Raw genomic sequence first — 14,168 nt, 5'->3', positions numbered from 1 at the left:
ATGTAAACTCAAGCCAAATTAATAGATGATTGTCCCTAGGAACCATACTGATACAAAGAGGAGTGCAACAGTTAAACTCCCTCAAAGGAGATGAGGTACAGTAACTGAGCTCAGTTTTTCTAGGGAGAAATTGCATCCATGGCAAACTGCATGGTAATCAGATAGGACAGCAACACTGGCTACAGAGAACTTCAAATTTAAATCAGAATAATTCTTCCTGCCTAGGACAGAACAGGGCATCTGCTTTAGTTCTTATTCCAGCCTGCTCCCATACCAGGCATCCTCAAACTGCGGCCCTCCAGATGTTTTGGCCTACAACTCCCATGATCCCTAGCTAACAGGACCAGTGGTCAGGGATGATGGGAATTGTAGTCCAAAACATCTGGAGGGCCGAAGTTTGGGGATGCCTGTCCTATACATTGCCTTCTCCTTACAGTATGACAGTTTCTCAGTGTTGCCCAAAATCAAAGTATCTATCCTCTAGCTGCAGAATCCCACATGGCAGGCAGCTAATGAGTGAGAGGAAAAAGTCACCAAGCACACTACAGGAAGAGCCTTTTTGCCTTACGCTTTACCTGGGTGGTGCCCAATCATGCTGTGTGCAATCCAGTAGTGTCCCCACATAAGTCTTATTCCTCCAGGTGACATTCACCACCAGCATACCTGCAGGAGCAAAAGGGAGGATTGTGAACACTCAGTTCTCTTGCAAATCTTGCCCCATCCTCAGCCTACAACTTAGCCACAATGCAGAAACATCCTGCTAAACAGGTCAGAACAAGTATGGGTGGAGACAGTTACCAAAGCCTGCAGCAGAACTCAGGTAGCACTTGCTTGGGGCTTTGTATTCATTTAGTTATTTGGCCATCAATACAAATGAAGAACCCCCACCTTACTGGTTGTGTGGCTGTAGTCTGTTCAGAATAGTCCTCAAGGTCAGGATTTTGATAATATTGCTGCTATAAACAGCACACATAAACAGCTCTATGTTTATTTAATGCACTGGTCATATCTTCAATTCTGCACAAAGCAGTATTATTAGGAAACACAGGTGCTCTTGTGGGGTGGAATTCACAGCTATGGCCAACATCTGCCTCAGAGGTACCCTTACCTTTCCAACACATTTTTTTCTCTGCCAAACAGTCTAACTGGCCAAAAGCTGGTGCCCAAAGTAGCTCTATTACTGAACAACTGAAGAGCTTATAAACACTTCCACTAACCTCATCTTTGTATTTCCCAAAACATATGATGGTTCACACATTTACAGAAGAATTAGGTCCACAGGTGGGGCACCACTTTTGTTTTGCAGACTCGATAAATACATGGCTAACCCTCTGAGGGCCACATCCAACAGCGGGGTGAGACTACACAGCTGACTTCATGATGTTAGATGAAATTCTCCATGGAAAACCATGGAGCTTATCCTTGGTACCAAATTTGAACAGTGCCAAATTTGGGCTCCTTGATCACAGCAGTCACGAAATTAAAAGACGCCTGCTTCTTGGGAGAAAAGCAATGACAAACCTAGATAGCATCTTAAAAAGCAGAGACATCACCTTGCCGACAAAGGTCCGTATAGTTAAAGCTATGGTTTTCCCAGTAGTGATGTATGGAAGTGAGAGCTGGACCATAAAGAAGGCTGATCGCCGAAAAATTGGTGCTTTTGAAGTATGGTGCTGGAGGAGACTCTTGAGAGTCCCATGGACTGCAAGAAGATCAAACCTATCCATTCTGAAGGAAATCAGCCCTGAGTGCTCACTGGAAGGACAGATCGTGAAGCTGAGGCTCCAATACTTTGGCCACCTCATGAGAAGAGAAGAATCCTTGGAAAAGACCCTGATGTTGGGAAAGATTGAGGGCACTAGGAGAAGGGGACGACAGAGGACGAGATGGTTGGACAGTGTTCTTGAAGCCACCAACATGAGTTTGACCAAACTGCGGGAGGCAGTGCAAGACAGGAGTGCCTGGCGTGCTATGGTCCATGGGGTCACGAAGAGTCGGACACGACTAAACGACTAAACGACAACAAATGCGATCCCCACTGCAAATGAACAATCAGGAGCATTCCTGTCAGCTGTGACTGTAACTGTCCCACAGCTAATGCTTTAAGATGTCAGGTGAATGACAGGTGGGCATGGCTGGTCAAAAATAGCCTTTATGGGCCAAACTGAGCGATCTGGCAAGCAAAATTTGGTCCATATGTTGGAGATTCTCCACCATTGCTCAAACCCCATCCAAGGGCAAACAACTTCTGAGGGCTGAAACTTGCACCGCTCTGCATTCATTCTGAGTCTCTCTCTTTTGGAGCAGAAGCTGGGGCTAAAGACTCTGTACTAGACAACACATGCCCTACTGAGGAACTTGTCTCTCTAATCCCATATCAAGAAAATATTAAAACAGGAGTGGGGATCTCAATAAAGGATTATTGATTGCATAGAATAGACTCATAAGCACTCCTAGGCCAGCTGTGCTCAGCTGTCCAGTTTCAAAATTTGTAGAGCTCACTCAGGATACTCTTTGTCTGCAGACTTAGTTTATAGGTCTATCATGAAGTCTCAGAAGGAGCAAATATTTGAAATAACCAGCTATGAAAAATATAGGGACCTTTTTAATCTTCATTTTCAAATTGGGGTCAAAAATTTCTCTCTCAAACAGAAGCAAGCACTTGTTAATGACCTACAGTTTCTGGGTTTCACCACAGAAACGACTGAGTCTGTTCTTCCAGGTCCCTACCAACACCTGCCATGTGCATTGTCAGAACCCAAAGAGTGCTCACTAATGGTTCCTTGTCATCCTGGAAAACAACAACAACTGGGATGCCACAGGGTTCTGTTCTGGGCTCGTTGTTGTTCAACAACTTTATAAATGTCTTGGAGAAAGGAATTGAGAGGATGCTAATCAAATTTTCAGATCACACCAAACTGGGAGGGGTAGTTAATGCCACAGAAGACAGATTCAGGATTCAATATGGACTTAAAATATTGGAGAACTGGGTCCAACTGAACATTATTGTTTCAATAAGGACAAATGTAAGGTTCTACACTTAGACAAGAAGAATCAGCTGTACCAATATAAAAAGGGGAACATATGGCTTGCAAGTAGCATATGTGAAAAGGATCTAGGGGTCTTAGCAAGTTTAATGTGAGTTTAACAGTATGGCACAGCAGCAAAAAAAGCTAATACTATTGTAAGCTGCATCAACAGAAGTATGGTGTCCAGGTCGCAGGAACTAATAGTACCGTTCTATTCTGCCTTGGTCAGACCACACCTGGAATATTGTGTCTAGTTCTGGGCACCACAATTTAAGAAGAATATCGATAAGCTGAAATGGGTGCAGAGGAGGGCGACCAATATGATCAAGGGTCCAGAAACCAATGGGACTGGGGGTCTGCAATGTGTTCATTGGCAGGCTAGTTGTCTTGGTGAGAGCTCTTCTGACTGTGGGACTGTGAAACTCAGAATGTTAGGAAGTGCAGACAAAGCCTTGATTTTTAGTTTTAACTTTACAAATTGTTGGAGAAGGCTCCCTGCCTCCTCAGAAAGCTCTCAGCATCTTGGCTCCTCTGCTGCCCACACCACTTCCCATTCCACCCAACATCCTTCCTGAAGTTCCAGGATCTATCTTCCTGCAGGTGTCACCATCATCCAGCAGGCTCCGGGAGCTCTTCAATGCAAGGCTGCTTTGTAAAGCTTTATGCTCAGGCTTCACACACTGCTTTCCTGCAGAGCCTTACAAGTTAATTGTGTGGCAAGACGCCAGCAGCTGCTTCCATCTCGGAGCTGGCAGGTCAGATTAGGAAGGACGTTCTGGCAGTCTGCCTGCTGCCATGATCACAGGAGAAAGATGAAGAGCTCTGTAAAGCAGAGACCTCAGCGGTGGTTGAGCTGCCCCCTCCCTTTGCCTGCTGCTCTGGCAACCAAACAAAGCACAAGACTAATTGTAACTCCTGCCCGACACACCGTGTCCTAGATTTAACCTACCTCAATCAATCACACACAAAAAATCCCTCCAGCAAATACATTCAGAATTATTTTGTGAAATGCAAGATGATTTGCGATGCAGCCTTTGCCTCTGAAGAACCACCATAGTTGGGGAAGAAGGGGGAAGGAGAGAAGTGGAAGGGCTATGTTCAGCCAGCACTAGCAATCCAGAGCCAATTACAATTAAGGCATTTGGAATTGCTGTAAGACTGGAGAAGGAGAGACCTTATCAAAGCATTACAAACCTACTAGGTTCTGGCAGTAACCCTGCTTTTCATGCTACTCCTAAGCTCATCCCTAGTGCTTTCTAACAGCAAATCAGGATAATAATCCCCACTTTTATAGGGCCAAAGAGATGCAGCACCAGCTCATCTAAAAACCACAAATCCAGCTGCTGAGGCAAGACTCCTTGGTCAGAGACTCCAAACTGCAGCCCTTTTACTGGTGGCAAGTTCAGATCCAGAGGGATGACAACTATTAAGATACCTAGATTGTTTTCAGACCAAGGGTCTTTTGAGTCTATTGTTTTTGTATGTAATAGATATGCAGCTGTAACTCAGATGTTGTAGGGGTATCCAGAAAGGTTTCCCCAAGGAAACATTTCTGTTGCAAGTAAAATGCATTTTTCCCTGGCACACATATGGAGAAAATGACTACTGCGTGGAATGCACAAGCATCACAGACCCTGAATGCTCATGACACCACTGGGGATAAATGACACGCATTCACCTCCCAGGTGCCATTTTGCCAACAATTTTTAAGGTTACTTAATTTTCATTCATTTATTTGAATCCACCACATTTCCTTTGTTTCTTTCACGTCTATTGCCTCATCCTTGCCCCTTTTCCTTATGCCTCAATATCATAGACTGTAAACCTGCAGGATTATTTTGAATTGTAAAGAATCTAGTTATAGCTATAAATAATAGTTATAAATACACAAATGTACCTTAACAGACTCCAATACTGAAGTGCACATCTCCACATATATTTTAAACCAGCCCCAAGTCTCCATTGCTATGAAGAGAAGCAACAGCTTAAGAAGCATTTTTCTTCCTTTCCAAATTGTCTGCTTTCACAAAACCTATCATTTTCTGTTTCCCATGACTTATAATCATTAGCCCCTAGGGCAGACAGCTGGGGTGGGAATGCAGGGAGAGGACTGTATTTCATTTTTGAAAAAAGATGTTAAAACTGTGGCAGCTAGGGCTATACAAGGTTTCAAAATTGTATATATTCTCTAATTTGGATACAACTCAGTTTGCTAAATTTGAGTTTTCAGTAATGCAAAAAATCACCATAATCATAAATCACCATTTTGTATGCACAAAATCACCATAATGACATTGCCTTCTTCTACCCAGAGACTGTGAGCTGCCACCTTTTTTTCACAAAAAAGAACCCCTCTCAAAACAAAAAAGGGAACATCACAACCCCAAGATAAAATGAAAGGCATGAAATCCAGGAAAATATGCTTCTGAAAATATGCTTCTGACGTTTCCTTTGTGCAGCAGCTGCTGTTGCCATGCAGTGATCCTTGTTGCTATGAAGATCTCCATGTCAGACAATAGCTTTTTAGCTCTAAGCACTATTGCTATTGGCTAAGATATTTCCCAGGTGAGCAGTGATGGTGCTTGAATCATCAGTTTTAGGGGTTGGTTGAAATTGGACCTCCCCCACATGGAGCAGGTATGGGGAGACTGGAGGCTCTCTTAAGTTACAAGGCTTCCTCCCTCCTCCCCAACCCCCAGTGGCATTAATCACAGCAAGAGGAAAATAGGAGCCTGGCAACTCATAAGGCAGCAAGTGGTGTGCTGCATTCCAGTATAATTAGATCCATTAACGATCCCAGCAGATCAGAATAAGGCCTAACAGAATTAGGAAAACTGCTAAGACAGCTGTCTTAAATGCCTTAAAATGTCCATAGATGTATTTAACACAACATATTCTTGTGAAAGGCAGGCAGAAGGAACAAGCAGCAGTTAGAAGGCTGCTGCCATGCTAAGCAGATAGCCAGGAAATAGCTGCCTATGGAACATAAAGAAGTGCTACAACTTTTGCATAAGTTGACGGCCTCAGAAGCAGATAGTACCCCAGCCATGCAAACAATTCCACAAAAAATGTAGCATTTCATCTTGCCACAAAAATACTGTACAGACACCAGTCATTTGTGACACAGAGGCCTGAAAGGAGAGAATGTACCAGTTTATTTTACCCTTCCCGTGCCAGACAACCTGAAAGGGATTTTTACCTGCTGCAGACAACCAAGTGAGAGTACAAACCTGAAACTACCCCATGGGAGGTCATTAAAGAAACGTGTTCTCATAACCTAACCTTGTTGGTTAACTACTACTGAGGATTTGCTACCTGCCCACGCTGGTCAAACCTGCTGAAACCCTATGGGGAGTTTTTATCTGTCCTCCTGAAGTACTAAGTACTAACTCCTTGCTTTGTTGTTCATTTCAACTTCTACCAGCTTCCATAATGTGGCAACATCAGCTGCGGACACTAGAGCACCAACAGCATTGTACACACAGAAAAGAGAACTAGGACTCATGAGAAGGGTGTGCTTACATGTTAAGAAACCAAAGAATAAGCCTGGTGTTGATTCTTTTTTATTATTATTGTTATCTTTCAAATTCCTTTTTATAATAACTGGAAATAAAATTCTGCTATTTGTCATATACTGTATATATTTTGCCTCAGCATCTAACACAATGTAAGAGAAATGACCTAAGCCAGCAAAACTGTAAACATTAACCTGAACTCCATTAAGTGGGGAGGGTGACAGGAACCTCTTGCCACATACATTAACCAGACTCCACATACTCAAGTCAGCCAATGATGCAATAGTTCCAAACTGCTTTGAAGGATGTGCAGCCTCTGATGTGAGAGAAAATCATCACTTCTGACAGCAGGGACCAAGCAGCAGTCAAGAGTAGCCTCACAGGCAAGATCTTTGCACACATTGCACTGAATGAGTACAGGTTAAAAATAGCTGAGCTACAGGAATCACAAAATACCTCCTAGGCAAGACCTGAAATCATAGCTGATCTTTAAAGAAGAAAAGAAAAAAGACTAACATGAAAGGACAGGCTGCAAAAACCATTAAAAGCCAAGAGCAAGAGGGAAGGCAGCCAGCAGCATAAGACAAGTGCCATACTCTGCCTGCCTCCTAAAGCAGCATTCTCTGAAACACATATAGGAGGACTGGACATTGCTATATCATGAGATATGTAAACTACATAATTATGGGTGCCACTACCACAGCATCCAGAGGAATAATGGGCCTGCCCCACAGTATCCTGATATTCCAGAGGGATGAGTCCCTGTGGCAAATTCTCTGCACATCAACGTTTTGATATGTGCCTGGTAAATTTAAGAGTGTAGAAGCAAGGAGGTGGGTGGCATCAATCAAGAGAAGATTACTACAAAAAGCAAATAATAGGCGATCCAGTGCTCACTGATCATCTCTTTCAGCCTTTACACAAAAAGCACTGGAGACACCAGTGTGCAGACCTAGCAATCTGAGAAAGAGCACCTGTCAGGGCTTTCTTTTCAAATAATAACTGCTTAGAACCTGTCAATTCCACTCTGCCTGGCATCATATTAAGATGGATATGTAACAGGCCAAGGAGATATATTTTACTTCTCAGCAAGATGCTGTCCTTGCATCACTTTCACTCAAGGTAATTGCCTACCTCCCAGTTTCTACTGGCTGTCTGTGTAGATTAATCACATCTCTTAAGGAGTAGAGGCAATGGGCTAGTGATTGTGGCAGAATGTGGACTGGCTTGCCAGGGTAGGAAATGCACTCATTGTTTTTAGAAGCAGGCACACCTGGCAAACATTCATTCTACCTCCAACTTAAAAGACTAATCTGAACAATGGTCCTGGGAGGAGGCTTTAGAAAATGCAAGGTCAGGAAGTGGGCAGAATGTAGAATTCAAACAAGGTGCAAATTTGTAGCAAGTAAGATGTTTTGCCCTCAGATCAAGTGATCCCCCCCCCATTTTTTTAGTTTATAATCAGAGTAAAACAGGCACTCTAAAGGTGAAGGAAAAAAACCTTTCAAGTGCCTAAATATAGGAACCCAGAACAGCAAAATCAAGGCAACAGGCATGACCAAGTTTTTAGACCTGGTGTAGTGTTTTATCTCAATACCTAGGTGCTGCTTCACTGTTTGTGAAGAAGTGTGACTGCTGAAGAAGATAGGATGCAAGTACACCCCAGAAGCCTCTACAGTGTGTTCTCATTTTGCCAGCTTTTATCCTGGACTACACCACTTCCAAAGAACAATACTGACCCAATTAAGAGCAATTTGCATTATGACAGAGTCCCCTGGGGCAACATTCATTTTGTGCAATGCTACACAAATTGAACTAGGCTGGGATACAGCATTTGAACCATCAGTTGACCAGCACTACTCTTAAAACAAACATACTGAAGGACACCTACCGTCTTCTGTCTCCTGCCATACGATGCCCTCCAGATTGACACTGGTGCCAGGTTCACAGGGGCCCAAGCACTCTGGCTCCGTAGCAAGAGCCACATCACATGTGTTCACCCCTACAGAGCGAGTGCGTACCATTATCTGCTCACATGGTGATGAGATATCACTGTTGACAACGGGAACAAGAAGATGCAATGGTAGCACTGCAGGGGTGGACACTGGAGACTCCATCTGGAAAAAGAGAAAATACAAATGAATACAGATGGATAAGGCCAGCTGGGTCTTCCTTCTGTCTGCAACACCCCAAAATTGAGATGGTCTGGCATTTAGGTCCTGTATTTGCCACTTGGATCTTAGCTTTAGGATCAGTGTCACAAGTTCTTACTCAATGTTTACTGGAGAACCGAATCTAGGTGCTTTTTGCACTCCCAACTTGTGAATGGAAATTATAGCATTTTACAAATTAAGTTTTGACTCATCCAGCCCCCTCCTCCTCGTATGCCTCCTAACACATGCAGCTCTTATTTAAAAGGGAAAAGGAGACCAAGGCCTAGCTCTGACCTAGGTAGTAAGCTTCTTTCTGGGTTATAGATGAGACCTCATATGGACAGTGTGTGTGTGTGTGTGTGTGTGTGTGTGTGTGTGTGCGTGCGTACACACACACACACACACAATATAAAACTGGCACAATGGGTAGAGGGGTGGGCTAGACCTCTTTCTCCTTGATATTTAAGGATTCCCCCTCCCCCACTCTGGGGTTATTTTTATAGGAAGGAGCATTAAATCACACAAGTCCTGCATCCATAGTCTGATGTGGTACAAGCCACACATAGGTTTACCGCCTTGGTGTGAACTAGGCACAAGGCAACCTGGTTATTGGCCAGTGTGTATTCTATATAAACAGATTCCAATATGGTAGGTGCAAGTTATCCCCTGAAGCCTTCCACCAAGTGATCACGTTGCTACTACAAAGAGCAGGAAAATAACCACTAAAACGCAGGTCACATCTGTCACATATGAAGAAAAGGCAATTTCAGGGTCTTATCCAACCTGCCCATTTCCCTCTCCCAATTTATCTCCCTCTCCCAATTTAAGTAACCACCTTATAAAGGAAATCCCTCAGCCACCCCTGAAAGAGAATCTGCAGCATGAAGATGCTGGCTGCTCAGACAGAATCAGTTTTTGAGTACAAGGTTTCCAATTTGGCTTTTGCTGCCTCAAATAATCAGTTAATTCAAAAATTGTTCCAAATGCCACTCAACATTCAAGTGATGTTCTGGTAAGAACAGACACATTCCAATCAGGGGGATAAAGGCTTCAAGCTGTCATTTTGGAAAATCTGCCTGCTTGCTGGTGATTATAGCCTGCTGTTCTTGGTCTCAGATGAACCAAAAGCAAAAATCTCCAAGCCCATTTGCCAGAAGATACCCTGCACACTCTCTTTCCCATGGACATTCATGTACATAAAACCAGGAGTTATTTATGGAACATTACTGCCAACAGCCACACACACTCACTCAAACTAATTCTGGTTTTTGAACAGTTGTCAGATAATCCTCCTTAGCTGATGCCATCCCTCCCCCCCTCCCCCAACTAGCTATGTCTTTTTATAAAGTAATTAAATGCAATGGAAGAGAGCAAGTGGATTCTTGTGTGCCCAGTGCTGCACATCAGAAATACATCTCTACAATGTTCCAAAAAAAAAATCCTTGGGAGGGGAGAGTTGTACAGTATCATCACAAATACTGGTATATTGAACTCCCTTCAACTCTCCGGAATAATTGTGTCCAAAAACTTAGTAAGAAAATGGTGGGAAAGGGCAATTTCTATGTTAGCTAGTGCCCCTGAAAGAGGATGAGGAGGCAAAAGCACTTCGTTTACCCTTCAGTAAACACAATCTCATTAAATGTTCCCCGTCACACAAGCAATAACTGAGGGAAACAGCTGCCTCCCCTTTGGCAAGGTTCGGTGCCCAAGAACGTGGGCAATGCTGAGCTCTGGGGATGGATTTTCACTTCCAGTCATGTTAACATAGCAGAATGAAACACCCAGAGTGCCTTTTGCCTGCTTGCCTGCATTTGGCTCCTTCTCCTTCTGTGTATATCCTTGCTCTGGACAGCTGAACAAAGCAAATCCAATCTCATCAACATTTAATACTGGATGCTAGTTTAATCTGCAGTGATTGAGCTGGATGTATCTGCCCAGGCAGGTAGCAAAGCTTATGGCCTAGTTCTCTCAGAGGCAGTAAGTCTGTATCTTGATTGTACCAGTTCCCTCAGCCCTCACTTCAAGACCGAATGCTCTCTTGCAGGGGGGGAAAAATCATTCCTACACATTTTTAGCATGCTAGGACAAGGCTATAAATCTAGCCTGTATATATGGACGTACCACTTTCTCAGTACACTTCCCACATAGCCCAGACAACCTTTCAAACCATCAGGTTAACTTTGGTTAGTTTTAACTTCCAAACCATGGTTTTCAAATCTACTTCAACCCATAGTTTGGACGTTTGTGCCAACTATCGTTTGCCTGATTCACATCAAACTATGGGTAAAGTAAAGCCAGAAAATAGGGGAGGGAGAACATGGATGAATACTCAGCTCATGTTATCAATCTTCTATTCTTTGGCCCTTCAGCTGTTGCTGAACTAAAGTTCCCAACTTCCCTGGCCATTGGCCACGCTGGCTAGGACTGATAGGAACTGTAGCCCAAAAACATCTGTATGGCCACAGGTTAGCCATCTCTGCTGTAAGTCATGCTTGGGAGGATGAGGATTTGAGCCTGGCTTATATCTCTTGCATTTTAAAATGTCTCCTGGCAAAAGGACTGCCGTCTTCTGCACATGGTGGGGTATGTCACATTTTGCTGAGCAAGGCCCCAATGACTGCATTTATAAAATCAGGCCAATTTGCTTAGTTTCAAGCTTAGGAACTGCCTTCTGATAAAGATTGACAAGGAGACAGAAAAGAAACAGGCATGTAGAGACTAAGTAGCTACACTGTAATCACAATGCATTTGCAAAGATTGCAAAGATTCCCAAGGTGACTGGGAGCAAGAAAAGGTCTCAGTGGTGGCTGCATACCCCTCATCCTGACTAAGAGAGAATTTGCTTATTGAGACAATACCCTAGAGCAGTCTCACAACAATCTAATGCACATTTTGCCTTGATTCTGGCAACAGCTCTGACACCACCCTAAGAAGGAATGTAATCTACAGCCCCAACATGGTAGGCTTACACTTGCGCGTCGATGACCCATTACCCGCGTGGAGTAAATAAGACACAAGGACACATGATTTTAGGTTAATGGGTAAATAAAGGCCACAACTTTATTGGTTATAGCATGTGAGTGGTATTGGCTTAGGCACTGGACGGGAACACAACACGTGACTCCACCCTACCGGTGTGGAGACACTTAAAGATTAACAGTGGGAGGAGCTTGTTGATGCAAATACAACTGGAAGCTTCCCCTGACGTCACCGGGGGTCATGCCATGGCCCTAACCCAAGTAGGGCATTGGACGGGATCCACGACCGCCGGATCCCCTTAACGGGATACCCCTAGGAGGTAGGTGATGGCCTTAACCTGACCTCCGACACACAACACAGATACATCACATATTGAATAATCCAATGCCTAACCACCAATACCAAAAGTTGTGACGAATTGCTATGAGGTAGGTGAAAAAACCAAGAGGCCGCTGCCAATTTGCCAAATGGATAAAAAACTCCTACCAGGCCCCTTGGCAACCAAGGTGACCAACGGAAGTCCACAGCAAGGTCAAAGAAAAGGCAGGCCTAAAGGGAGGGAGGGAGGGAGGGAGGGAGGGAGGGAGGGTGAGTGGGTGGATGATCCGATGAGGGCAGGAATGCAAAGAGAAAAATCTCCTGCCGCGACGGCCATTTAAATGGAGCTGGACTCCGCCCCCTGTGAGCCCTATTGGCTGGCAGAGGGGCATGACGCCGCGGCGGGGAGGGGAGGGGCTGGTGCAGGGGGTGGCGGGCCCCGCACACAATCCCTCCCCTCTGGAAGGGAGGTGAGTCCTTCTCAGAATTTCTGCCAGCTGGACTGACACCCTCTGAAGAGCTCCCAGGTGGGGTCCCATCAATTGAAGTTGAGGATCAAGGTCACACTGCCACATAAGATACTAGAAACCTCTACCTGTTGCTTGTGAGAACAGAGAATGGAACTAACCAGCGGCTCCAGAAAACCCTGCTCTCTAATCCTGAGCAGATGCTCCCTCCTCTCACATACAGTGGTGCCTCGACTTACGAATTTAATCCATTCCAAAGGCACCTTCGTAGGTCAAAAAATTCATAAGTCGAAAAATGCCATTGGAAACGCAATTTCCCATAGGAATGCATTGGAAATGGAAAAATTCGCAAGTCGAAGCAACCCTATCTAAAAAATTCGTAAAAGTCTAAAAATCCCTATCTAAAACTGCCGCGGTTTCCTTTTGGATGTCGAGACATTCGTAAGCGCGTGGCCATTAGCCCCATTCGTAAGTCGAAAAATTCGGTTGTCAAGTCGTTCGTAAGTCGAGGTACCACTGTATTAAAGTAAAATACTTGGCAAGAAACCATGGTCACCTCATCTTGGAAGATGGAAACTGTTTCACCACAAAATACCCTGTAGACAGATCTGGGCACTTCTTGGTGCATTTAGAGTCAGGGTAGTTGCAGACTTGCAAACCCTTCAGTTGCTTTCTACTTTGAAAGGTAATCAGCACTCAGCAGAAGAACACTAATTGCCACTCCATCTTTGCTAATTATCATTTGGTCACATTTGTAATCTGCATTATGCCACAGAGCATAATAAGCAGCTTGCTGAGAACCATCTAATAAGTGAGGTGGCTTTATGGGATTTCATATTTCACTCTGCCATGGAACAAATGTAGTATCATTTATCAGCTGTCGGGGTGGAAGAAAGGAGACAGAAGGAAGGGAGAGCATGTGTAGCTCAATCCTCCCTGCAGCTTTTAAAGACACAGAAGGAAGGAAAATCTTAGAGTTTTTCTAAGAAGCCACGAGAGAATATACCCTGCTGACCAGAATACATTTCAGAGGAAGTACTGGGAGAAAAGGGAAGAATTGAAGCCTAACTTCACATGAAGAGTTACTCATCTCTCAATGGCAAGCCTCTGCATCTCATCTCTTCAGGTTACTGAGCTGCAAACAAGACCAGTGTATTTGCTCAACATAAAATACGAGACAGGCTGGTGGGGAAAGAAGAGAGCTGGGAATAATTAATCTCCCTATAGGTAGTAATTACATTGTGTTCTCCTCCTGTGCAAAAACTCCTGCTAGGCTCAGGATCTAAACAGATTGTCAGAGCCAGACATGCAATGAAAACTACTGGCAAGTGCAAATGTTGGACTGCAGAGAAAAAGTCTCCAAAAAAAATTACATCAGCCACTGCCAGATAAGCAAGCTGTGTTAGTGTGTTATAATGTCAAACGGTACATACCTGACTACACCAACTTCCAAGTCCCTTTAAAGCTTCATGCACTAGGTCATGAACATATAGGAAGGGATCTAGGACCCGCTCAATGAAAGTGAATCTTTTTGGACTTAACATAGCCACTATCTCTTCTTCCAAATCTTCCTGACCCATACATCCAAAATTCTGCATTGATGATCCACACATACACACTCCTTTTCCACTGCCCAGACTTACATCATCCTTCTGCATAGGTGCACTCAGTGAATAACTCTCAAGTGCTAGGGCAAAACAAATACAC

The 14,168-nt window shown here is 44.0% G+C and overlaps 1 protein-coding gene across 6 annotated transcripts in view; it reads right to left on the bottom strand.

Moving 5' to 3' along the window:
• Positions 1-14,168, bottom strand: part of ZNF609 (zinc finger protein 609) — a 116,935-nt gene that overhangs the window by 9,464 nt on the left and 93,303 nt on the right. For all 6 annotated transcript variants that reach the window (XM_060282630.1, XM_060282629.1, XM_035131162.2 and 3 more), the window contains 2 exons: positions 8,436-8,661; positions 576-663 (listed from right to left, as the gene is read on the bottom strand). In XM_060282630.1, the coding sequence (XP_060138613.1) occupies positions 576-663; positions 8,436-8,661 (314 nt within the window). The remainder of the gene's footprint in view (positions 1-575; positions 664-8,435; positions 8,662-14,168) is intronic.

The sequence above is a fragment of the Zootoca vivipara genome, chromosome 14, assembly GCF_963506605.1.
Source record: "Zootoca vivipara chromosome 14, rZooViv1.1, whole genome shotgun sequence".
Lineage (NCBI taxonomy): Eukaryota > Metazoa > Chordata > Lepidosauria > Squamata > Lacertidae > Zootoca > Zootoca vivipara.
The sequence above is the reverse complement of the archived record's forward strand: the minus strand, read 5'-3'. Positions and strand labels throughout refer to the sequence as shown.